Source organism: Bos grunniens, chromosome 13 (genome assembly GCF_055505025.1).
Source record: "Bos grunniens cultivar Pamir isolate PY7600 chromosome 13, Bosgru_T2T1.0, whole genome shotgun sequence".
In the NCBI taxonomy this organism is placed as follows: Eukaryota; Metazoa; Chordata; class Mammalia; order Artiodactyla; family Bovidae; genus Bos; species Bos grunniens.
Genome location: NC_141177.1, coordinates 74,235,998 through 74,263,862, shown reverse-complemented (window position 1 = coordinate 74,263,862; position 27,865 = coordinate 74,235,998). Strand labels below are relative to the sequence as shown.

The 27,865-nt window shown below is 42.1% G+C and overlaps 1 protein-coding gene across 6 annotated transcripts in view; it reads right to left on the bottom strand.

Moving 5' to 3' along the window:
• KIF16B (kinesin family member 16B) overlaps positions 1-27,865 on the bottom strand; it is a 305,646-nt gene that overhangs the window by 18,307 nt on the left and 259,474 nt on the right. For 5 of the 6 annotated variants that reach the window (XM_086335004.1, XM_086335005.1, XM_086335003.1 and 2 more), the window contains one exon: positions 10,883-10,966. In XM_086335004.1, the coding sequence (XP_086191130.1) occupies positions 10,883-10,966 (84 nt within the window). Of the gene's footprint in view, positions 1-8,910; positions 9,194-10,882; positions 10,967-27,865 lie in introns of those variants that run through there. The other variant, XM_086335007.1, reaches the window with a different exon arrangement.

The window sequence follows — 27,865 nt, the reverse complement described above, 5'->3', positions numbered from 1 at the left end:
AAGCAGGCCAGCTTCCCCCAGGCGCGGGCGACAGGAGGGAGGCCAGGCCACTGGCTCCATGCGTCGCTGGGGATGCCTGCTTCTGCGTCAGAAGCCATGAGACATGATACAGAAGGGTCCCTCGCTGTATCTAGGAGGAGAGCAGGAACAATCCTCCAGCCATGGTTTAATTCTGTAATATTCAAGCCTCGTTTCATTTTGCTTTTAAAAGTGACCCAGGAAATGAAAAATGTTCAGTACTGAACTCCATAGCAGAGCAGGCCCAGCTCTGAAGCCCGCCGTATTGGGCTGTGCTGCGATCCTCTCATCTGATGCTATTTCCATCAAGAGGAAAGAGCCGGAGATCCCTGTTGTTTGCCAAGCCCCAAACACCTTGTGAGTGAGGGTGGAAGCCGGGAAGAGGACAGATGTTAAGGATTTACTGGGGACTGAGGTGGGGTTCTCATTGGGGCTGATGTTAAAGAGTATCAAAAGCCTCAAAAATGGAAAAATCACCACTGCAGCTGCATCTGGGGTGAACAGAAATGGGCTCTGTCATGATTAATCCTATGTGTCAACTTGCTGGGCCACTAGGTGCCCAGATACTTGGTTGTTGTTCAGCTGCTCAGTCGTGTCTGACTCTTCTGCAACCCCATGGACTGCAGCACGCCAGGCTTCCATATCCATGGGATTTCCAGGCAAGAATCCTGGAGCGGGTTGGCACGTTACTCCAAATGCTATTTCCGTGTGTGTGTGTGAGGCTGTTTCTGGATGAGATGAACATCTGAGTCAACAGACTGGGTGGAGCATATGGTCCTCACTTACGTGTGTGGGCCTCACCCAACAGGCTGAATGAAAAGGCAGACCCTCCCCCGAGTAAAAAGAATGCGTGCCTGACTGTGCTGAGCAGGGACAGTGGTCCTTCCCGTCTCCGGGTGTGAACAGAAACATCAGCCTGCAGGATGGAACGCACTCCACCAGCTCCCCTGGTCCTCTGGCCTCTGGACCACGCTCTCCCTGACCTGTGACTGCCGACCGCACATATTGGGACCTCTAAACCCCAAGCTAGGGAAAAGCTAAAAAAAAAAAAGCACTATTTCAGTGTCATCGACTGTGTGTAGAAATGCAAAAGACACAAATATGTGTAAAATGGAATCTCACTGTCTGGTTCAGATGAATGCTGCAGGTCTTGGGCACCCACACTCACTTCATCACTGCCCTCGGCTCTCACTCAACAGAGTGGCGAGCCACACTGACTCTGCCCCTGGTGTGTCTCTCTAATCCGCCCACTTTCCTCCACGCCAACGGCCATCACACCCTCCTGGAGGCCACAGTCACGTCTTCTCTGGAGATAGTAACAGCCTAGCCACTGCTCTTGCTGCCGCCGTCTCCCCTGCTCCCTCCACGCTCCCCAGGGTCCTCAAATGTCAGCCCTCCTCTCATCTGCATACAGCGCTCCATGGGCCTCCTTGTCCTGTGGCTCAGGTCCAAAGTCAGGAACACAGCTTTAGGATCTGGCTTTTCCTTCCCTGTCTACATCGACACCAGTCTCATCTTTCTACAGCAGACTCAGATTCCTGGATCCCATCCCAGTCTCGCTGAATCAGAATCTACTAGAACACAGTCTGAGACTGTATCTTTCAAAAAGCTACTTGAGATAAATTCAAAGATTGGCCACACAGGTTTGGGGACAACTGCTTTGGGAGTCATGTCCTCTGATAACCTTGGAGGTGGTACATGACTGTCTGAGTAGTTACTTGATGAGTCATCTCTGCTCCGACAGGACCATGAGCTCCTTGGAGACGGGAAGGACTCAACTGATGCATGCAAGACAGGCCCAATCGTGCACAGGAAGTGGTCATGAGCATGGGCAGTGACTGCCATGGTCAATGGATTGCTTTAACACAGACAGCAAAGACCATCAAGAGGGAGACCACCAGACATCACGTGCCTCCTCTGAGATGTGAGGGAACAACCGCACCACCTCTACAGTGTTTCTGCCCCAGAAAATCAGACTTGAACTCAATCAAGCCACTCAATCTAACAACTGGTTGAACTGTGGTGTTGGAGAAGACTCTTGAGAGTCCCTTGGACTGCTAGGAGATCCAACCAGTCCATCCTAAAGGAAATCAGTCCTGAATATTCGTTGGAAGGACTGATGCTGAAACTGAAAACTCTAATACTTTGGCCACCTGATGCGAAGTACTGACTCACTGGAAAAGCCCATGATGCTGGGAAAGAGTGCAGGCAGGAGGAGAAGGGGACGACAGAGGATGAGATGGTTGGATGGCATCACCGACTTGATGGACATGAGTTTGAACAAGCTCCGGGAGTTGCTGATGGACAGGGACGCCTAGTGTGCTGCAGTCCATGGGGTCGCAAAGAGTCAGACATGACTGAGCGACTGAACTGAACTGAGAGGCACATGGTGAATGGCACCATGGGATGCAACCAGCAAAACCTCAAACGTGAGAATTCCCTGGATAAATGACATGGTTTCATCAACAAACAAATGATGAGAAAACAAGAGGGAAGGGAAATCTATAGATTATAAGACACTTTTTAAAGAGATTCATCCTAAAATATTTATGGATAAAATAATATGATATCCTTAGTGGTTCAGTTGATAAAGAATCCTCCTGCAATGCAGGAGACTGGGGTTCAATTCCTGGATTGAGAAGATCCCCTGGAAAAAGGAATGGCTGCCCCCTTCAGTATTCGTGCTTGGAGAATTCCATGGACAGAGGAGCCTGGCATGCTACAGGCCATGGGGTTGCAAAGACTTGGACAAGACTGAGTGAAATAAGCACGCAATATGCTATCTGGCATTTGTTCTAAAATAACCCTGTGAATGGGCGTGTACAGTGACTGAGGTAGAAATGAAACGCAACAGGTCACATGCTGACAATGATGAAGCTGGGTGATGTGAGAGGGTGCACTGGGCTTATAACATCATTCTTTCTGCTTTTGTAATATACACTGTCATAAAAAATAAAGTTTAACAAAATGTCTAAGCCATCAATTTCTATCTCATGATATCTCAAAGTTCCTTTAGTGTACTGAAAGCTGGAGATGGTTATATATCCTTTTGCAGAACAGAAATTTGCTAATTTTACAGGCTGCATCCCTTGATTCTAAGAGTTCTTTGAACACCTGCTATCAACAAACCCAACACTCTTAGGTAAAGGCGGTTTCTCTTTGGAGCCAGAATGGGTTGCACAGGATTGCCAAAGAAGGCCCTCTGCCCCAGGGAGAACCAGGGCCATGTCCTGGAGAGAGGATGATCTTCTCTTCTACATGGACATTCTAACTTTATCTTGATGCTAAAATTAACGTACTCAAGTCCTTCTGCTTCTTCACACTAACTTGACAGAAGATCATCTCAACTCTCCTGTCTGACTGGATGAAGGGGAACTTAGTTTTAGTACTGTAGAAAGTGGAAGAAAGAACAGAGAAAAGGGGCAGAGGAAGCGGCAGCCCGTTTTCAGATTTCATAAGCGACCCTTGAAGAAAAAGTCTTCACATATCATGCCGACAGTGCAATTACAAGTAGCAACAGGTCACGCAGAATATCCCAAGTGATACTACAAGGCAAGTGAACGTGAAGACCCTCTGCACCAAGCATCAGTGAGGAAAAGCCTTTGTGGCGATACATGAAAATTACAGGGAAAGATAATCTTTATGCCTGTCAATTACATCAGTATTCCACCAGTCCTCTCACCTAGCTTATGCTTCTGTGTGATTACAAGAGATTTCCTTCTTTTTTTTTCCCTCACTATTCAAAGGTTTTAATTTTGAAACGTTTCGGTATTCAAATGTCTTAATTTACAAAGGTGGTCTGTGCTGGGTGGGCACCTCATTGATTTGCATATTCTCAAAATCATTGATTCATAAAGACCGATATCTACCTTGAGTGTGGAAAGAACAAGTGAATAAAAATGGTGCTTGGCAAAGACAGATAAAATAGCGACGTCCAAATTTCAGAGTAATGAGTGAGTCACTCTTAATGAAATATACATTACTATATGCTTAGCAGTAGAGAAAGTATGTATAAAAATATAATTTGTCTAGATGATGACCACCTTCCTTATAATAATTAAAACTCAAACTCCTGAGAAAAATGTTTACTAGTGCCACACTCACTCACCCACTCACCCACCTCCCTGCTCACCCACCCACCCTTCCCTCCTTTCTTGAGCAAAGCAATTAAAGGACAAGAGGAAAATAAGAGGATGGAGGGAGGACAGAAGTGGAAGGAAAATGAAGGCAGAAAAAAAGGAAAGGAAGGAGATTACCAATGTGTGAGGACTACATTTATAAAAAAAATGTATAAAACTCATAAATAAACTTTATTTTTAAGGCAGGTAAAAGTTGATAGAAAAGTGGAGAGGAAGCAAAATTTCTCATATCCAGCTCTCTACACACAACCACTATTAAATTCTCACACCAGAAGGTTGTATGTGTCATAGTTAGTAACCTACGCAGACACATCATTGTCCAAGTCCATAGTTCACGTTAGGTTCACTCTTCCCTATTCTGTGGGCTTTGACAATGTATTAAGTCATGTACCCACCATGGCAGTATCAAGCAGAGCAGTTTCACTGTCTTGAAAATCCTCTGTGTTCTGCCTATTCATTCTTCCCCACCCCTGACGCTTTTACTGGGTCTGCAGTTTTGGCTTTTCCAGAATGTCATATGGTTGGAATCATACAGTAAGCAGTCTTTTCAGATTGGCTTCTGTCACTTAGTCCTATGTATCTAAGGTTCCTCCATGTCTTCTCAAGACTTGATGGCTCATTTCTTTTTAAGGTTATTCATATTTCACTGTCCGGATGTACCACAGTTTATTTATCCAGTCACCTCCAAAGGACATCTTGATTGCTTCCAAGTTTTAGCAATTATGAATAAAGCTGCTATAAACATTTATGTGTGGGTTTTTGTGTGAACATATGCTTTCAACTCATTTGGGTAAACACCAATGATTTCAAATGCCAAATTGTATGGTAAGAGCGTGTTTAGTTTTGTAAGAAACTTCCAAACTGTCTTCAAAAGTGGCAGAATCATGCATTCCTGCCACCAATGAAGGAGAGTTGCCGTTGCTCCACCTTCTCACTGGCATCTGATATTCATGGAGTTTTGGATTTTGGCCATTCTAATAGGTGTACAGAGGTAGCTCACTGCTATTTCATTTTTGCATTCCCAACTGACAAATGATTCCCTCCTATATCTGCCATGGGTTCATCTTCTTTGGTGACGTGCCTGTTCAGATCTTCTACCTGTTTTTTAATTGGGTTTTTCATTTTCTTATTGTTGAGTTTTAAAAGTTCATTGTATGTTTTGGATGAGTCCTTTATCAGATGTGTCTTTTGCAGATATTTTTTCCCCAGTATGAAGTTGGTATTCTCATTCTCTTGGCATTGTCTTCTGTACAGCAGAAATTTCCAGTTGTAGTAAAGTCCAGCTTATCAACTGCTTCTTTCATGGATTGTGTCTTTGATGCTGTATCTGAAAAATCACTGCCATACCCAAGGTCATCTGGGTTTCCTCCTACATTATCTTCTAGGAGTTTTAATTTTGCATTTTACAAACAGTCTGGATTACTGTAGCTTTTGAAGCCTGGGTAGTGTCAGTTCTCCAACTTTTTCTCCTTCAATATTATACCAGCTATCTTGGGTCCTTTGGTTCTCCATACAGACTTGAGAATCAGTTTGTCCATATCCACAGATAACTTGCTGAGGGATTGCAGTGAATCCACAGACCAAGTTGGAAGACCTGATATCTTGATACTATTAAGTCTTATCCATAAACATGGACTGTATCTTCATTGGTTTAGTTCTTTCTTTCATCAGTTTTTATAGTTCTCTTCATATAGATCTTATACAGTCTATTAAATTTTTATCTAAGTATTTAATTTGGGGTCCTAATGTACATTCTATTATGTTCTTAATTTCAATTCCAATGTTTCATTGCTGATATATAGGAAAGTGATTGTTCTTGTATCCTGCAATCTTGTCATAATTGCTTATCAGTTTCAGGAGATTTCTTGTCAATTATTTTGGATTTTCTATAGAGACAATCACGTGATTTGTAAGAGCTTTATTTCTCCCTTCTGAATCTGAATAATCTTTTATGTCCTTATCTTATTGCATTAATTAGAACTTTGTTTAATTTTAAAAGTCAACTCTAAGTCATATGACAATTGGAATGTAGCAATTTTTAACAGAAGAATTTCTAGGGTCGGCTATGTACCTGGTACCTATCCAAGGATTTTGCATGTATTCTCATTTAACCTTCACAACCACTCTACGAAGTGGGTATTATTAGTATTACCATTTTATGGATTAAACCCCATGGACTATGGCCCACCAGATTCTTCCATCCATGGGATATCCCAGGCAAGCGTACTGGAGTGAGTCACCATTTCATTCTCCAGGGGATCTTCCCATATCAGGGATCAAACCTGAGTTAACTGCTTGGCAGGTGGATTCTTTACTACTGAGCTGCCTGGGAAGCCTGACTGCTCTAGTACTTTCAAGAAAACATCCGAGAAATTTCTCCAAAGGTGAAATTGGAGCACCTATCTCCAAAGGTGGTGGTTTTATTCTCGAAAACTTTATTATTTTAAAGGATTCCCTTGTTTTCATTAATTAGAGTTACTCCTTGGAATGACAGACTATAAGATGATTAGTGGAAATGTTTCAAGTAGATGGTAACATTTTCTGCAATTAGTGACCCAAAATGCACCTCTCATCAATCAACAAAAACAAAACAAAAACTCATCTACTGGAGATAATATAGGTAGATTTTCTGAGAATTCAGTGAAAGTGAGGCATGTAAAGTATCATGGGAGACTGAGAATTCCATTAGACGTCGATTCTGCTGTCTTCAAGTAACTGGAGTACAACGGGGAAATCTGAGACATAAACGTACCTTTTGATACAAGCAAGAGCATAACAAGGGTCTTAAAAGAGGTGGAAGTGAAGTCTCACGGACATTCCAGAACAAAGTGTGTGACAGACCCAGCTTCACCTCAGACTGAGAGTGTGTGAGGGTTAAGAGGAGGTGCCTGCCCTGAAGACACTCTAGTGCAGACTGAGGCTTTGCCACTCACTGGCTACACAACCTTCTTTATCCTCCCCAAGACTTAATGTTTTCACCTGTAAAATGGGGATAATAATAGAAGCCCTCAAAAGCTGGCTGCAGGAATAAGTGGCATGATGCACCAAGCCTTTTGCCCAGGCCTGGCGCTCAGTAAGAAACACACAGTGAATGGGAGACAGCTGTAGTGCTATGTGAAAGCCTGGGAACTGCCAGCATTCCACCATTTTTGACCTACAACAATGGCAGGTTCGACCCAATGGCAATGGTATCTGCCTTCAAGTAGAGTACTGATAACAAGCACCCTTCCACTCCAGATAAATGCATCAGACAGACTGATGTGGTCGTTTCCTGCTACCTCCACAACCTTCTCTGCTGGGCAGTAGTCTGCGTTACTAGAAGGGCTGGGGGAGCTGGGAAGCGTGTCACACAGGGAGAGTTGCTATCAGAACCCTCCGGCTGCCCGATGTCAGGCTCTGTCAACGACATGCACATTTACACTGACTAGTTTCAGTGGGGCCACAGTGGCAGCAACAGGGAGATCTGCCCACGTGAGAACCGCCAGAGACTGTGGCTCTTCTGGAGCAAAAGTGTGGGGTGGCATTAGAGCACGAGATGCAAAGCAGCAACAGGCCAGATTCTCCAGGTATAAAACAGAGTGGGCCCCATAACTCTGGATGGGTGGGTCCCATACAAGTCTGTCAATAAGAGTGAGTTCTGGAGGACAAATTTACCCTTCTCCAAGTGGCATCATGACGTCGTGACTCACTCCTGCCTTCTTGTGGTGCTACACACCCTGACCCTCACGGCTACCACTACACACACCACTAATATTCCTCTCTCCGTGGTGAGAAAATTAATCTCTAGAACAGCTCATGAGAGGCATAAATTTCTGTTGCTACCCATCACCTTTACAATAATTATTTCAACATTTTCACAAGTAGGGCTTCCCTGATAGCTCAGTTGGTAAAGAATCTGCCTGCAATGCAGGAGACCCCAGTTCAATTCCTGGCCCTGGAAGATCCACTGGAGAAGGGATAGGCTACCCACTCTAGTACTCTTGAGCTTCCCTTGTGCTCAGCTGGTAAAAAAATCTACCTTTGATCCAGGAGACCTCGGTTCAGTCCCTGGGTTGGGAAGATCCCTTGGAGAAGGGTAGCTTTTCCTTCTACCCGGTCCAGTATTCTGGCCTGGAGAAGTCCATGGACTGTATAGTCCATAGGGTTGCAAAGAGTCGGACACGACTGAGAGACTTAAAAAAAAAAAAATTATAAAGTAGGTGTCTATGTCTTTCATGTGAAAACATTTGACCTTTTTTTGCTGAAAAACTCAAACACGAGGTCCCAATCTTGGAGCTATTTTAACAGCAAAGAAGACGGAAATGCAATCGGATGCTTGCTTATGGAAGCATCTGTAAGTACCCAATGGCGCTGCTCTGTGCAGCTCCAGTGGCCTGAAGAGGTTTGTAAAACTCTATTTCTGGATTTTAGAAATTGGCAGGTAATTCCTCTTGTGCAAACACTCTGTATGTTATGTTGCGCCAGTACAAATGTGTGCTACTGGAATCCACCTTTCTGCACGTTGCTTATGTATTTATACACCAATGTAAACACGTGCTCTTAGAGGGAAAGAGATGGCTCATTCACCCTGATATTCTATGTAATACCTCAAACTATCCCCAGTATGTACCAGGAACTAAGTAAATCCATATTGAATTAAATCACATAGGAAATTCAAGGGAAAATTAATGTTAATTTTCACATGAAAATCCACTAAGTCAGTGACTCTTGGTGTTAGACTGGAAAAAGCAAATCACACAATAGTTGCATGAAATTAATTCAAGAATCTCATGTTAACTTTCCATTAAAGTGAAGCTGAATTACACTCTCTCCTTGACAAGAACATAATATTCTAAGACTTAACAGTCAACATGAGATGAAATATACTTAATTTAAAATATAAGCCTTTGTTTTCCTTCCAAGTGTAGAATCCATTCCATATGGACTAATGCCACAGCCACAGGTAAACCACCATCATAGGCTTGTATCGGTGGAGATGTTAACACTGATGCTCAACAGCTGATGGCTCAGTAGGGATACAGGGTTAAGCAGTGATCCTGGAAGAACAAATATGGGTTCCACCTGAGAGTACCAAGAATGAAAGGGTGCCCTGAACTTTGCTCTTGCCCTGGAAGCTAGAGTGGAAAGAGAAGAGCCCCCGAGAGCTGGGCTCACAAACGTAGAGCACACATGCCTGCTCTGTTGCGGCACGGCCGGCACCTGGTGCATTTATTCAGAGCTCTGAGTAAGCTGAGACGACAACAGCTATGTCCTGCTGGTTTACAAACTCGTTTTCATATGCTGTCATTCTGCACAGGTTTTAATTAAAGACAAGTCTAGATAACTGAGGTGGGTAAGGCTTCAGTAAAGAAAACCATCACCAGTTCTACTGTGAGCTTTACATTGTTTATATGATACCATTAAACCTTTACAAGAACTTGGCCAAGCAGGCTCACCACGATAATCTCTGCTTTGAATGTAATAAACTCTTCAGTTGGGTATCAGGGTCAGGCCATCTCATAGGATGATTTTTAGAGCTCTACAATGATCCATCCAAACCTCAGTTGTAATAGTTTCTGGATCTTTTCAAACACTTTAATTCTACAGTTTAACTCACCAGTCTGTAAGCATGGCCATACCCTGAAACTCATCTTTCCTTAGAGGAGTTCTACACTGAGGATCTTAAAACCCTAGAATGCCCCACCTCTTCATGGACCACAGTCTCCTGGCCTCCAATTTCTCCACAGTCCCCACTCCCCATTTTGGCTCTCACTGGAATCTCCAGTCTCTGGACATTTCCCTTGGTTCACTGGTGTTCACTGCACTCCATAGACAGCCATTTTAAATTGTGCCTCTCTCAATTGAATGAGAACAATACTGAAGTTTTATGCAGAATTTCACGATTCAGAAAGGGCTAGCTCAGGCCTCCTCTTATTTCATTTGCAAAAAGTCTTATTTTTTTAATTCCTCATAGAGCAGTGGCACAGGGGACTCTGCACAGCCCCTAGGAAGCTTGTTGACTGGAGTGAGCTTAGTTTTATCTGCCGGCCTCAGTGGCTCAGAATGGCAAGAGCTGCCCACGATGGAAAGCCACCTGCTATCACACCCTAGCACGGACACCCTGTCTCAGTAGTATCGGATGCCAATGAAATAAGCAGCTCTATCCTACAGAGAAAAACGAGCTATATAAAGCAGTCAACAATGCACGCTGGCAGAGAGGCAGTCAGAAAAACAACAGTTGTGTTGAACCAAAGTTTTCCATGTAGCTGGCTCAGAAGACGAAGTTAAAGTAAGTCAAACAAAACCTAACGTGACTAAAATAGGTATGTGTCTTTTTGCTTCCAGCCATCTTGAAAAAGCAACAGCAATGCAATACTATAAATCTTCAGTTAATTAATTCAGGTTTTTGGCAGCAAGCTCCTACCCCCATCCTGCACTGCGTACCATCTGTCTACGTGAATATTCAGTTCTCACCCGCAACCTGCTTCCTAATCCTTGGAATAAATGTACCTCCTCAAAACCCAGGAAAACGCTCTGTTAGAGTGGAGAGGGGTGAGGGGAAGGCCTTATATTTTAAATAAACTGATCTCATTACTTTACAATCTGCTACTGCCATCTCCTGCGTTAACGATTGGCAGCACCTTCACATCCGTGAACCATTAAGTGTTTAAAGAGGACGACTTCTCACTGGTCAATCAGATGGCAAATTTTCTGCACACACAGAAAGAAAAGCTTGATTCTGTTACCTCTAATTGACTTCGCCTCTCAGCAATCACACGTTCATCCTTGTTTCCAAATAGTTTCTTTGGAGGGAATTCAAGGGTCGCAAGCTGAAATACATATTTTATAAGAGACAGATTAATATCACACTCATGATCTTTGGGTCATTATTATTTGGAATCTCTATCACAGGGGGTGGGGGTGGGAAGAGAAAGAGGTTAGACGTTTCAAGATGGTAGGTCCTGCTTTACTTGGCCACTAAACAGGTGTATGACTTCAAACAGACCAGGTGAGGCTCCACCAGGCTCACACAGGAGGCAGGAGGAGGGGCCTCAAAGGAAGGATGGACTTGAGTCTCAACGTTTGGCCCCAGATACAGAGTAGACTCTTTGCCAGATGGTGGTTCATAAGTTTCCTTCTTTAAAACGCAAGTTTGTTCTTCTTTTAGTCCTCTTCTTAAACTAGAATTATTTTTGTGTTGAGATGAAGTTGAAAACTCAACAAGCACACTACCTGCACAGTTGGTAAGAGAGTTTTTAGACCCTTGCTGCGGTTCTTTCAACTTTCCATGTGGACTTTTCTCAGCTACTACTGCAAATGCAGACTGCCTTTGTGAAAAGAGGACTTCTCTTTCAGGCTTTCACCTTGCTTCCTAAAGAATAAACATTTAGAATTTGTTGTAGCCAAGTCTTAGGATTTCACAGGTATTATTCTTAAGCTTCTCTTCTCAGAAGGAGAAAAATCATAACAGAAAGGTAAGTTTTCTAATAGACTCAAGGACAAGTAAGAACTCTCTAATCTGGTACAAACCCGACCTGCTCGTGTGGCTTTGGCTGAATGAATACTGAGCAGCAAAAATTGCTGGTGTTGATGAAATTCACTTTTTCTTTCCTTCCTTCCTTGCCCTGTCAGGTTCAGATACATTGAGAAGCCAATGAAGCATTGTCAAGAAAAAAAAAAAAAAAAAAACACATTTCTCCCACAATATAGGTCACAATGTGCCACAAAATTCCTATTTCGTGCATATGCAAATCTTGGCTGATTTAAATTTATATTTCCACAGTGGGAATCAAAAATTAAAAACTAACATCTGCATATACATATATATATATAGGACTTTGAAAACTTAAATTTAGTATCAAAGGACAATATACATATAGAAAAACACATACATCGGAAGGAAGTGAACAACATGTGAATTTTCAGTATCTCAACACACTGCAACCACCACCCAGATCAAGGAACAGAACGTCCCCAGGAGCCCAGTAACCCCCAGTGCTCCCTCCCACTGGCGCCACATGCCCTGCGGAAGGCTGGTGTTAGCCCAACTTCTAACAGCTTAGTGTTTCCCATTTTTGAACTTCATGTAAACAGCATCACACGGCATGAACCCTTTTGCGTCCGTCATTGCTCGACCTCATGTGTGTGAGGGCCACCCCCTGTGACCACGCGCAGCAGTAGCTGGCTCAGTAGCTGGTCTGTTCAGTCTCTGGTTATGGGACATCTGGCTAGGTTCTGTTTTGGCCCTTAGGCACTGTGTTGCTATGAACATTTTTTCTATAGGTTCCTATACATTTCCTATAAACGTTATGCAGGGAGTCCTGTTGGTCATAGTCTTAGAGGTGGTCATATGGAATGCAAGTGTTCAGTGGTTATCTGAAATTATCAAACGGTCTTCCCAAACAGTTTTACTACCGACACTCCCACCAGCAGGGACTGCGAGACCAAACAGCTTCAAATCCTCACCAGCCCCTGATGTCGTGGTCTTTCTCATCAGGGCAATTCTGGTGGGTATGCCATGATTGCTGCTGAGGTTCAGATTTACACTTTTCTAATGAGCCGCGATGTTGAGCATCTTTTCACATGCTTATTGACCATATGGGGAGTGCCTGTTGAACTCTTTTGGCCATTTTTTTAATTGGTATAAGGCCTTTTTCTCATTAAGCATAATTCTCCTTTTTGATTCTTTTCAAGGGATCTGAAGTCGTTAAAGCCCCTTTTTTAAAGTTAACTGAAGTCATACAGAAGTTTCCAACTCCACTGCTCTATCAAACCAGAGAAACCTGGGGTGAGAGAGGTGTGGGACCTCTTTCCCCTTTTCTCACCAATGTTTCAATTTGGTTGTTCATATCTGAAATCAGTTGAAGGTAAAGAGAAAGACCATGGGCATGGAAGTAAGACAGGCCAATTCTGAATCATGACCACTAATTAGCTAGCTAGTTTGTTTCTCTGAGCCTGAGTAATCGCTGCTGGGAAAAAAAAAAACAAAAAACCTGCAGACAATGGTAGTAAATGTTACCAGGTATATTTAGTGAAGCAACACCAAATGCACCTTAACTACTCTCATTGTTTACTAGGGATCTGGTAATTTCTAAGAATGCAGCATGCCACATTCTCTGGTCCCTTCTCTCCATCTCTAGATTGGTGATGTGGCTTCAAGGAGTAAAGAGATTTCTGGAACCCTGCCTTCACTGGCATAAGCACACTTCCGTATGTTGCAGCTTACAGAAGACAGGTACCCAGACATGTCTTTTGGGCTCCATCCAGCCGTGATTTCATCTTGTACAAATGTGTTCCCCCCTCAAATGCAGTGATGTTGAAAACTTGGCAAGCATGCTTTCACAGTTGGTTGTCATTTTCTTACATGGCTGATGAGATGATGTGGTTTCTGTTGGGGAAACTCACAGTCACACTTGCACACTCAATCAGAGCGGGTGCAGTGAAAGGACCTCAGGCAGATGAACCAGGTGGGAAGCAAGCATCTTTATTTCCTCATGGTCAAATGGCTGTATGTACTCCATCCTGGGATGGAGGCTGGTATCTTGTGCCATGATGATCCACCCTGTGAAATAACTGTGTATAAACTATGTGTAATACAGTCGTTCAGATTTTAGGAAGAAAAGGGCAACCTTAAACATCACTGAGGCACATAATCCTAAGACTATCATATTCAACCATCTAGCTTCAGAGATGAAGAAACACAGAATTCAGTGACTTAGAAAAGTTCCATGTCATGAGGTGGGCGAGTCAAGATGAGGAACCAGGACTGATTCTAGGTATTCACAACAAGGCTGTAAAGGGTATCCACAGGGTATGGAAGACCCTACTGGAGTCCTTGAGGATCAGGGATCCAGAGGAAAGACAATAACCCCTCCTCTAAAAAACTGAGGAACAGTTGCTGGCAGTGGCCAATGGGCCCACCAAGAGCTGTCCACGAACCTCAGAGGGGACCTGCACTGACAAGGAAGCAGCAAGGTGATGGGTCAGTGACCATCGCGGGGACAATGGGAATTGCATGGGCCTGGAGCAGGGTCCCTGAAAGCCTGTCCAGGGATGATCAGCTCCTGTCAACTGACTCCATACATAATAAAACCTAAGAAGTGTTGGAGGGAGGGAGAGAGGGAAGGGGAGCAGAACCTGCCATGTGAAGAACTACCATATGACATCCCTTAGATGTGGAATCTAAAAAGAAAAGATACAAATGGGATGAACTAGTAAAACAGAAAGACACTCACAGACTTAGAAAATGAACTTATGCCTTGCTGGGGGTGGGGTGGGGGTGGCTATGTTTAAGATGGATAACCAACAAAGACCTGTTACATAGCACACGGCACCCTGCTCAATGTTATTTGCCGGTCTGGATGGGAGGGGAGTCTGGGGGAGAATGGACACATGTATACGTACGGCTGAGTCCCTCTGCTGTGTACCTGGAACTACCACAACATGGTTAATCAGCTATACCCCAATAGAAAATGTTTTTGGTGTTAAAATACATTTTTTTTTTAAAGTTGCCACATGACTCATAACTCAACGCGCATGACCTGGTCCACGTCCTTTCGGTGGGGCTGGGACATGAACAAAGTGAAGGAGAAAGGCAAGGCTGTGAGGCAAGGTATTAAAAAAAAGGATTGCCTCCATTAAAATAATGACATCAGAAACAGCTCTCCAATCTCTTCCCTCTGATAGAATGGAAACTACCTCCATCTCTCCTTTTTAGGGAATCTTGACAGTGCTGTTTAAGCCTTGCCATCTATAAGCTCTTAGGTTGAATGAGATGAAATTGCCAATTTTAAAGTTAAAAATGGTTGACTATCAGCAATTCCATCAGGTTAAACTCCATATAAAACTTCTGACGTTTTTAAACCACTGGGGTGAACATACATTCCCAGCTGCTTTTACCTGCCGAGGGCAAAGGTTCTCAGTTGTGGGATTGTTGATTGGCTACATCTAAACCAATATTCTTTCAAAGGAATATTTTTCTTAGAGCACTCAAAAATAAAACAGAACTGGAAACATCTTAAATTTATAAAATGCAACACTGGAACCTCCCTGGTCCAGGGGTTAAGACTCCAAGCATCCACTGCCGGGCATGTGGGTTCCACCCCTGGTAGGGGAGCTACAATCCCCTGTGCCTCCTGGCATGGCCAAAACAAACAAACAAACAAACGGAGCGTTGAAACAACAGCCAAGGAACCGGGGAAACAGTAACAGTACAGGAGACACCAAAGCCACCTAGGGGCCAATAGCTATTGATACAGAATGGATTACAGGGCCATTTTCAACATCAGCCCATCTTTTGAAAGGAAAAAAGCAGAAAAGACGATCACAGTCTTTTCTTGGATTAGAGGAAAAAAGGGCAAGGACTGACTCTTCATTCTCAGCATTGTAAAAATCCTTATAATCCTTTGTACCTTTAATATTAGAAAAACCCTTGGAAGAATTGGAAATCTGGAGTAGAAGAGAGGCCTGAGCGTTTCCTCTCTCCAAGTACGACCACCTCATTTCTTCTGAAGCAGAACAGCATAAGCAATCCTCTGTAGGTTTCATTTCTGGACTATGAATTCTTTAAGCTGTCCATATGTTTTTAAAAATGGACAATTTACCCATTGTAAATTGTGCCCGGGACAGCCGAAAAGAGGAAAAAGATTTCTATTGTGCAGAAAGTGTTGCTGTCTGAAAAGTATTATTTCCAACAAATTAAGAGCACAAGTGAGGCTCAGAAAGGAGGTGACTGTCCCTGACTTTTCCTCTCATGTCCTACATACACTGACATATGCTGTTTATTTGTTTGGCTTCTCGTGTTAAAGAAAAGATTGAAAGTAAAAATCAATGATATTATCTGGATATTTACAATTTCTTCTCAAGTTCTTTACAGTTGGAATTTTTTCCTTTTTATGGCTTCATTTTTTTTTTTTTTTTGAATCTAGCACATAGTCAAGTCTGATTTCTGTAAGAAACACTGTCAGGAACAGTAAACATCCATGAATGGGGGAGAGACTCCTCTTTCATTTCCTTTGTAACCTCTGACAAAGGAAAACACAGTGCCCTACATTTCTAAAAATTAATGTTCCTGATGTCCTATATTCCTCACAACTTATATAAGTATTTCTGACTTGTATGAAAATGATCAAGGTACTTGGGATTCAGTAATAAGCAAAAATTAACTTTTTTATTTGTACAAAATCCTGTCAGAATCATTTTCTGCCAGAGTTAGCTTGCTAATTTCTACTAAAAAGAGTATGCTGGGATTTTTACTGCAATTGTATTGAAAGAACAGATCACTTTTGAAAGAAGTGACATCATAAAGTCTTGAGTTCATCATTCCATGAAAAAAATTTTAAAAACTTCAGTTTCATAAAGAGCAAAACCCATCAATTTCCCCTTTTAACTTTCATGGAGAGAGTCTCATGTTAAAAAAATATGATTGCAACAGAAATACTCATCCTACAAACCATAACATGAGATGGAACAGCTCTGGTTAAAGACAGTGGACTAAAGCTTTTATTTGTTCCCCTTATTGCCTTCAAAAGCACATGAAAAGTAAAAGAAAGATTCTGACTGCAAAGTAGGAAACCACTAAGTCCATACGCAGGCCACGTGACCTCAGGGAGCCCAGCTTCCCCACCGCCCCTCCAGGCTGGGGGCCACAAGCCACTTACCAGAGTTGGCAACCAAACCCCTAGGTAGGTGTTCCATGAAGCTGTGATTAAAGACTGAAGCTGGGGACAAGGAGAAGGTGGGGGACACCCGAAGCCAAGGGGGCCACTGGGGGCTGCTAGGGGAGAGCCCAGAGCTGCTCAAGGTATAGGTGGGAGAACAGCCCAGGGGCAGACACCTGGCTTCACTGTCACAGGCGGTGACCCTACAGTCCCCACCAACACCAGAAAACAAGAAAAGGTATGTCTCAATGTGAAGGAAAAAACTGGTGGGACAAAACTCAGAAAAATTCCAGGCAAAGGTTTAGGTATGTGGCAGATTGCTGCCTCCCTCTCCGTAGGACCTGTCCCCTCCTTGTCCCCATGATTCACTGGTGCTTCCCTCCCCCAAATTAGCCTACATCATAGCCAGATAAATATAAAACCACACACTAAAGCCTGTCTACCTCAGCTGCTTTCACATGATACATCGTGTCCAGCTTGCAACAAAAACGACAAGGCATGCTAAAAGCCAAAAAAAAAAGATCACCAGTCTGAGACTATTCTAAAGTGAAAAATGTTGACTGAAAAAAGAAAATCCAGTGACACCATGCCCTCCTCCCCACTCCCTCTACTTGCTTAAAAAAAAGAAAAAAGAAAAGAAGCAAGAACTCAAGAAAGAGATGGAAGAAGCAAAACAACAACAACAAAATAGTAGAAAGAAAGTCCCAGCAGAAGAAAGAAAAAGTTAGAATGATGACAGTAAGAACACAGATTAGCTATTAGAGTAGGAAAAACACAGGCAAGATGAAATGTGCTAAAGGAAGGAAAGGCTTCCCACGTGGCGCTAGTGGTAAAGACCCTGCCTACCAACGTAGGAGACAAAAGAGAAGCAGGTTCGATCCCTGGGTCAGGAAGATCCCCTGGAAGAGGAAATGGCAACCCACTCCATATTCTGACCTGAGAAAACCCATGGACACAGGAGCCTCTTTGGTCCGTAGGATCCCAAAGAGTCAGACATGACTGAGCACCAATTGTAAGGGAAAGAAAATATGGTCCAAGAAGTTTATAACTAACACAGAAATGTCTTTAAACTGTGCTGGCCACAGGAAGACATTCTCAAACAGATAAAATTCTGGTAAAATGAATCAAGGTGAACCTTTAAAAAACATGTGGGATGACCAAAAAAATTCAACCAAGAGATAGTACAGTCTAAGGTTCTAAGGAATGAAGAAAGCAAGACAAAGAAAACACTGCCTCATTTTAAACTCACAACTAGGAGAGAATTATGCATAATTTATGTATAAAAATGTGCTATAGTTTGACAATATAAAAATAATAGAATTTTTAAAACCAGGTAGGTGGGACTAAATACACTGGGAGAACTTTATCTTTATTATAAGATCATTTAGAAAAGAGAAACACAATTGATAATTTATAAAATGGAAACACACCACATGAAAGCTAGTGTCTATCATTCCCTTCTCTAGGGGATCTTGCGACCCAGGGATTGACCCCGAGTCTCCTGCATTGCCTGCAGATTCTTTACTGTCTAAGCCACCAGGGAAGCCCCATTGTTTTAATAGGCTAACAGGGTTTTGTCAAGAGAACGCACTGGTCATAGCAAACACCCTTTTCCAACATAAGAGACGACTCTACACGTGGGTGTCACCAAACAGTCAATACCGAAATCAGATCTGATTACATTCTTTGAGGCCGAAGATAGAGAAGCTCTATACAGTCACCAAAAACAAGACCTGGAACTGACAGTGGCTCAGATCATGAACTCCTTATTGCAAAATTCAGGCTTAAACTGAGAAAGTAGGGAAAACCACTAGAACTTTCAGGTATGACCTAAATCAAATCCCTTATGATTATACAGTGGAGATGACAAACAGAGTCAAGGGATTAGAACTGACAGACACAGTGACTGAAGAACTGTGGACGGAGGTTCCTAACACTGCACAGCAGGCGATGATCAAAACCATCTCCAAGAAAAAGAAACTGCAAGAAGGCAAAATGGTTATCTGAGAGGGCTCTACGAATAGCTGAGGAAAGAAGACAGGCAAAAGGCAAGGGAAAAAGGGAAATACCCAACTGAATGCAAAGTTCCAGAGAATATCAAGGAGAGATAAGAAGGCCTTCTTAAATGAATACTGCAAAGAAATAGAGGAAAACAGCAGAACGTGAAAGACTAGAGATCTCACCAAGAAAATTAGATATCAAAGGAAAAATTCATGCAAGGATGGGCATGATAAAAGACAGAAATGGTAAGGACCCAAGAGAAGCAGAAGAGATTAAGAAGAGGTGGCAAGAATACACAGAACAACTGTACAAAAAAAAGGTCCTAATGACCTGGATAACCACATGGTGTGGTCACACACGTAGGGCCGGACATCCCGGAGCGTGAGGTCAAGTGGGCCTTAGGAAGCATCACTATGAACAAAGTGGAGGTGATGGAATTCCAGCCTAGCCATTGCAAATTCTAAAAGAAGATGCTGTTCAAAGTGCTGAACTCAATAGACCAGCAAATTTGGAAAACTTAGCAATGGCCATAGGACTGGAAAAGGTCAGTTTTCATTCTAATTCCAAAGAAGTGCAATGCCAAAGAATGTTCAAATCACTGTACAACTGCACTTATTTCATACGCTAACAAGGTGATACGCAAAATCCTTTGAGCTAGGCTGTAGCACTATGTGAACTGAGATCTTCCATATGTACAAACTGGGTTTAGAAAAGGGGACCAGAGATCAAATTGTCAACATTCACTGGATCATGGAGAAAACAAGGGAATTTCAGAAAAACATGTAACTTATGCTTCACTGACTACACAAAAGCCTTTGTGCAGATCACAACAAACTGTGGGAAATTCTTAGAGATGGGTATACCAGACCACTTACTTGTCTCCTGAGAAACCTGTACGGGAGCCAAAAAGCAACAGTTAGAACCAGACGTGGAACAATGGACTGGTTCAATATTGGGAAAGGAGTACAATAACGGGGTATATTGTCATCCTGCTCATTTAACTTATATGCAGAGTTCACTTCAGTTCAGTCGCTCAGTCATGTCCGACTCTTTGCGATCCCATGAATCACAGCACGCCAGACCTCCCTGTCCATCACCAACTCCCAGAGTTCACCCAAACTCATGTGTATCGACTCAGTGATGCCATCCAGCCATCTCATCCTCTGTCATCCCCTTCTCCACCTGCCCTCAATCCCTCCCAGCATCAGGGTCTTTTCCAATGAGTCAACTCTTTGCATGAGGTGGCCAAAGTATTGGAGTTTCAGTCTCAGCATCAGTCCTTCTACTGAACACCCAGGACTGATCTTCTTTAGGATGGACTGGTTGGATCTCCTTGCAGTCTAAGGGACTCTCAAGAGTCTTCTCCAACACCACGGTTGGAGCATCAATTCTTCAGTGCTCAACTTTCTTCACAGTCCAACTCTCACATCCATACATGACCACAGGAAAAACCATAGCCTTGACTAGACGGACCTTTGTTGGCAAAGTAATATCTCTGCTTTTGAATATGCTGTCTAGGTTGGTCATAACTTTCCTTCCAAGGAGTAAGCATCTTTTAATTTCATGGCTGCAATCACCATCTACAGTGATTTTGGAGCCCAGAACACTGTTTCCACTGTTTCCCCATCTATTTCCCATGAAGTGATGGGACCAGATGCCATTATCTTCATTTTCTGAATGTTGAGCTTTAAGCCAACTTCTTCATTCTCCTCTTTCACTTTCATCAGGAGGCTTTTTAGTTCCTCTTCACTTTCTTCCATAAGGGTGGTGTCATCTGCGTATCTGAGGTTATTGATATTTCTCTCGGCAATCTTGATTCCAGCTTGTGCTTCTTCCAGTCCAGCGTTTCTCATGATGTACTCTGCATATAAGTTAAATAAGCAGGGTGACAATACACAGCCTTTACGCACTCCTTTTCCTATTTGGAACCTGTTGTTCCATGTCTAGTTCTGACTGTTGCTTCCTGATCTGCATATAGGTTTCTCAAGAGGCAGGTCAGGTGGTCTGGTGTTTCCATCTCTTGAAGAATTTTCCACAGTTTATTGTGATCCACACAGTCAAAGGCTTTGGCATAGTCAATAAAGCAGAAATAGATGTTTTTCTGGAACTCTCTTGCTGTTTCGATGATCCAGTAGATGTTGGCAATTTGATCTCTGGTTCCTCTGCCTCTTCTAAAATCAGCTTGAACATCTGGAAGTTCACGGTTCACTTATTGCTGAAGCCTGGCTTAGAGAATTTTGGGCATTACTTTACTAGCGTGTGAGATGAGTGCAATTGTGCGGTAGTTTGAGCATTCTTTGGCATTGCCTTTCTTTGGGATTGGAATGTAAACTGACCTTTTCCATTCCTGTGGCCACTGAGTTTTCCAAATTTGCTGGCATACTGAGTGCAGCACTTTCACAGCATCATCTTTCAGGATTTGAAATAGCTCAACTGGAATTCTATCACCTCCACTAGCTTTTTTCATAGAGATGCTTTCTAAGGCCCACTTGACTTCACATTCTAGGATGTCTGGCTCTAGGTGAGTGATCACAGCATTGTGATTATCTGGGTCATGAAGATCTTTTGTACAGTTCTTTTGTGTATTCTTGCCACCTCTTCTTAATATCTTCTGCTTCTGTTAGGTCCACACCATTTCTGTCCTTTATCGAGCCCATCTTTGCATGAAATGTTCCCTTGGTATCTTTAATTTTCTTGAAGAGATCTCTAGTTTTTCCCATTCTGTTGTTTTCTTCTATTTCTTTTGCATTGATCGCTAAGGAAGACTTGTTTATCTCTCTTTGCTATTCTTTGGAACTCTGCATTCAAATGGGAATATCTTTTCTTTTCTCCTTTGCTTTTTGCTTCTCTTCTTTGCAGAGTACATCATGGGAAATGCCGGGCTGGAAGAATCACAAGCTGGAATCAAGACTGCTGGAAGAAATATCAACAACCTCAGATATGCAGATGATACCACTCTAATGACAGAAAGCTAAGAGGAACTAAAGAGCCTCTTGATAAGGTGAAAGAAGGGAGTGTTGGCTTAAAACCCAACATTCTGAAAACTAAGATCATGGCATCTGGTCCCACCACTCATGACAAACAGAAGGGGAAAAGTGAAAGCAGCGACAGATTTTATTTTCTTGGGTTTCAAAATCACTGCAGATGATGACTGCAGCCATGAAATTAAAAGACGCTTGCTCCTTGGAAGGAAAGCTATGCCAAACCTAGACAGCATGTCAAAAAGCAGAGACGTCGCTTTGCCAGTGAAGGTCCATATAGCCAAAGCTATGGTTTTTCCAGTAGTCATGTATGGATGTGAGAGCTGGACCAAGAAGGCTAAGTGCCAAAGAATTGATACTTTAAAATTGTGGTGCTGGAGAAGACTCTTGAGAGTCCCTTGGAGTGCAAGGAGATCAAACCAGTCCATCCTAAAGGAAATCATCCTGAATATTCATTGGAAGGACTGAAGCTGAAGCGCCCATACTTTGACCACCTGCCGAGAAGAGCCAATTCATTGGAAAAAACCCCAGTGCTTGAAAAGACTGAAAAAAAAAAGGAGCAGAGGATGGCAGAGGATGAGATAGTTAGATAGCATCACTGACACAAAGGACATGAATTTGAACAAACTCCAGGAGACAGTGACGGACAGGGAAGCCTGACATGCTGTTTTTTCTTAAAAACACATATTATTTTAGAGGGTATGGCAGAGAAAAATTTAATTTGAAGCTCAGAAATTTCATCAGTTTTAATTGATTTTCTTTCCCTTTGTTAAATTCAAGTAAAATAAATTTAATGTTTCCATTTAAAAATAGCATATACAGAATGAGCCTGATGTTACAATTTTATTCATTCTTCCTATTCTTTTTCTTCTCACCTCAATTTCTTTGTATCAATCTACATATTTGTCTCTTTACCTGTCCCTATCCATTTTAGTACTTTAAATAATGTTCATTAAACAGTAATATTAATTATATTTAGAGAATGATTTTGAGTAATCTGTTGCTCTCTTCTTGTATTATGTGAAGCTCTTATAAATGAGCATGCATCATCTTTAGAGGAACAATAAAAAGTGATTATTCTCTGTATATATTTAATGAAACGGTTAAATTAACATTGTATGCCTTTTTCCTTTAATAACCTGAGATTTAGGGCAATCAGATTTCAAGTCTCAGCTCAGCAAAGAGCTGCTTGTATAATGTCTCTAGTTCTTAGTTTCATCATCTGTTAAAATGAAGGAATTGAACTGAGATATTTCATTTTTGAGCTCTGAAATCCTGTATCTCAGGTACTAATGATTAAAATCTCTCCACGCCGAGTTACGAGAAGCACTTTTACATACCATGGAGATACTTAACTGGGCTATATTACTTTTGAGGAGTGTACCTCACTTCCTGTAAAATCTTCATAGCATTCTTATTTTAAATAAGGTGAACATGTGTATGGGAAAATAGACCAATATAATAATGAAATGTTACCGTTCAAGAGGTTGTAGAATTGAAAAAGGATAGAAACAAACGGGAATGCAGTATTCATGAGAGAACCTTTAAAATGGTATCACTTCCTGCTATAGTCATTATCCTTAGAGCAGGAGTGGGAAATGATGCAGACGTTTGAGCTCTTATGGGAAAATTGTACGTTAAAGTTAAAAATGATGATTGAGGTCAAATATAGTGGATATTTGTGAGACACACAACAGGTCTAGAAAACACTGGAAGGAAACTGAGCAACAGCCCTATTACCTACATTGCATACTGTGAAATCTAATTATACAGAGTAAAACATAGGAAACAAATGAGGATTAAAATAGCACATTTCTTTGACCTAAGAGAAACATAATGGCAAGCTCATTCTGCAATTCAGTAAATAAAACATTATTCTAAAGATAAATGTATTGAAACAAAAGCCATTAAAAAATGAAATCGATAATTTTGAAGCCTACTGGTTTTCAGTGAAATCTGTCTTGCTCTTTTTCTCTGACTGTGGAGTCTAAAAATCCAAGTTATCAACTTTTATTTTGCATAATTGAGAAGGAAGCCCGTAAGTTTTAGGCTAAACAATAACTCTATGGGAAGAATCATGAACAGAGTAAGAAAAGACAGTGGTTCCTTATAATACTAGCATTGCCCATTTATATAATTATTTGTGAATCTCAGTTTTGAGAAAATGAAAACAGAGTATCCATTTATTCATCAAGTTGGCCAGCTATGTGTATTAGAGTCAGCATTCTCTGCTGCTTTGTAATATTTCTAAATGATCTCAGCGTGAAATTTTCGTCTACAAGTTGGCTTTTCCCTTTTTATTCCCAGTGAACTGACAGAGCCTAATGTCTTCTAAGAGCCATCTTGCTCAAATTCTGACTTCAATGTTTATTACATTATAATAAGATAGGTCGGCCAGGCTGCTGCCATCAAAAAGACAAATTAAAAGCAATGGAAAAGTCTGTTTTTATTAGAAGCCTTTCTCTCTTGGCCAAGTTCACTCTAGGTTAGCCAGGTGGTCTTGCAGGCGACAGACAGCACAGGTTTTGATAAATGGCATCGTTGTTTCTTTGGATATAAATAATGGCAGCCTTTATATGGAAAAGAAATTAAAGTCAGCAATAAAAAAACCTCACCTATCTTTTATGGTTTTATAACAATTAAGCAGCTAAAACTGGGTTATAAATCACTGAAGGAAAACAGAACAACAACTAATAAAGTATGGAATCCTGACTAATGAAAGGAAAACATTTGACTTTTGTTACCACCTAATAAAAGTGTACTTTACTGTCATTCCTCATTTACTAGACATTTTCTTTACTTCTGTAGCATGTGGCTACCTAAACAGTACCCAGTTTTTTTTAAATATTAGAGAGAAATGGGACTTCCCTGGTGGTCTAGTGGTTAAGACTCCACACTTTCAATGCAGGGGGAATGGGTTCCACCCCTGGTGGAAGAACCAAGACCATACATGCCACATGGCATGGCCAAAAAAAAAAAAAACTCAAGGAAAAATTCTACACAGCAAAACTATACGGTCAAATCAGCTTTAACCCAACTCTTGCCGGTAGATGTAAACTACAGGACAACTGGCAGCATCTGAAACACCCACACACTGCAGGTTTATGGCTGTAAATGTCAGCTTCTCCAGCTTTTGAGAAATGCAAATAATGAAAACTCATCAAAGAGCTACCATAATTCTCACAGCTGACAAGAGGGAAGCGTTTCTGACTACTCAAAATTAATAGCAGCTCCCAAGGCCTTATAAGAACAGCTGTCACTGAGAAATATACTCACAAACAAATACGCAATTCTCCTCCAAGTTTGACTTATTAGAGGCATGAAGTGGCCACTCTTCAGGACAAGTCAGATAATCAAAGGAGCAATGAGCTTCCTTTAGACCTCTGATATGGTAACATGAGGGTACCTGGTAGCTCCCTGGTAGCTCAGCTGGTAAAGAATCCACCTGCAATGCAGGAGCTCTCAGTTTGATTCCTGGGTTGGGAAGAGCCCCTGGAGAAGAGACAGCTTACCAGTATTCTTGGACTTCCCTGGTGGCTCAGATGGTAAAGAATCCACCTGCAATGTGGGAGACCTGGGTTTGATCCCTGGGTTGGGAAGATCCCCTGGAGGAGAGCATGGCAACCCACTCCAGTATTCTTGCCTGGCGAATCCCCGCAGACAGAGGAGCCTGGCGGGCTACAGTCCATGGGGGTCACAAAGAGTTGGACATGACTGAGCAACTAAGCACAGCACAGCACATGGTAACACGAGAGAACCACAATATTTATGAGCACATGCTAAGTGCGTAGCTCAGGGCCTGGCATATTCTAGGTTCTCTTAAGGATCTGCCCAATGAACGAGAGAGAATCTTTTGCTGGTGGTCCACATGGAACAGCCAGCAATTATAATTAGGACATTCCACCATCAGAAGCTGCTGTCCTACCATCACTGAAGAACAGAAACTTGGTGAGATTCTAGGTATAAAACTACAGCTGGGAATGTACTAGGACTTCCCTGGCAGTCCAGCGGTTAAGACTCTATGCTTCCACTCTGGAGAGGGCACAGGGTTCGATCCCTGGTTGGGGAACTAAGATCCTGCATGCCACATTGCACATGCAATGTGCAAAAAAAAATGCAAAAAAAAAAAAAAAGAAACGTACTTATGAATGCACTGACTTTGTTATATTTGGTAGAAAGACTGTAATTTAAAATCCTACCCTTCCCAAAGCCAATATCAATTTTACTTAGGTATGAGCCAGGTAAGACAGATTTGAGGACATTCATGCATGTTGCAACAATTTTGCAAAGTGAGAAACATTTCAGATCTATGAGTATTTCATATTGCATTTTAAAGAAGAATTATGCAGTTGAATTAACTCAAATGCTTGTATTTTCCATCTGTTACTGTGATACTAATTTGTCCCTTTCAGGGACTGAGAACGTGACAGAAACCTGTCATTGCCATGACATTTGGTAGAAGGGACCCCATTTCTAGTTTTCATCCATGGGGGTCTCGCTATGTAACAGATCTTCATAGGTTAAGAGACCTTCTTCTTTCTGGTCTTGTCTGAAGCGCTCTGCAAACTCCCCCTTCTTGAGTGAACATGGTCATGGAGACTCTGGGCCAAGAAGAAGGCCTAGGAGTTAGAAGACATAAACCTTGCCTGGGCCCCAAGTCTTGAGGTGACTCCGAACAAAACTCTCTCTGGGGATTTGATATCTCATTTCTAAAATGAAAACTGGACTACCCAATCTTTAAGGCCCCCTGGAGTACGTATGTTTCATACTGTGCAAATGGTTCCGACCCAGTTACAGAAGTCTCCTTGCTGGATAGGAAAGCCTAGTATGAATCTGTGTTTCATAGTCTTTGGTGCTCCAAGAGGCTATCAACCTGTTTTCACTGTCTAGGTTTAAATTTGCTTGTCATTAATTTTGACAAGATTATTTGTCACTGGAAATCAGCTTTTAGATTTGGTGATCTATAACAATGACTATAATAATGAAAAGTCAATAATGCTCCTATGGTGGATATGAAAGAAATGACAGACAGCACCTTAACCAGTGAGTCAAAGAGCATCATCTGGGGCTATTTTTTCCCCTAACTACACACACCCTCAGATTCCATGTCAGATTACTGAATCAGAATCTCCTAGCTTGGGGCCTGCATTCACGTATCTTGGAAAAGCTTCTTAGCTAATTGATGTCTTTCTCTCCCCAACCCACTTTTGAAAGCAGTGATTTAAATACAGATTATCTATCAGGCCGATAGAATGGTGTAATACAAGCCATACAGTGAGATACCTGGGCCTCTGATAACGTACCAGATCAGGGAGCTGGCAGCATTCTATTTTTTGCCTATATAGCTGTTTGCTATTTAAAAATTCAAGGAGGCTGAGTGCTTGATGCAGCTGAATTTATCTAAGGCTTACCGAATGCTCCCTGTGGCTATGGTTGGTAGCTTTACAATTTGGGTGGTGAGTAGATTTGCAATTTTTATATTAAATTTGGAATGCTGGTTGTAAAACTGTTTAGAATGCATTTCAGTGATGGATGGTAGATAGCTGTCTAAGACAAATATAAAGCCAATAGCTGGTTTCTTTTCTTTCCCTTTTTTGGTGCTGCTTTGGGGAAATTATTTGGGAAATAAAGAAGGTGAGAAATGGTTCTATCAGTACAAACTGAAAGTCCATATACAAATGACATAAGCTCCTGCCTAATCGTTTTCTTCTCCCAGTGATATTTACTGGGCACCCAGAGACTGCCAGAAGTGAGACTGAACAGTTGCTCTAACACAGCAATCTTTCATGTTCTACTCGAAGGCTCTGAAAATGCTTTTCTCCCTCAGCTCCGCATCAGGGAGAAAGGAGGCCCCCTAGGAACGTGACTGATGCATACTGATCCTGTCTGACACTAGGGGACTCTGAAGACTCACTGTGATAACTCAGTTACGATGCAGACAGGCACGCCTGTTCCCAGTAACTTAGGCTCTCACCACACGTGGGCCTTAAACTTCCCTTAGCATTTATTTTGATTGTACATTTTAATACTTAAAATATCCTATTTTCATGGTTCATCCTCTTGCCTCTGGGCAGAACACAAACCTGCT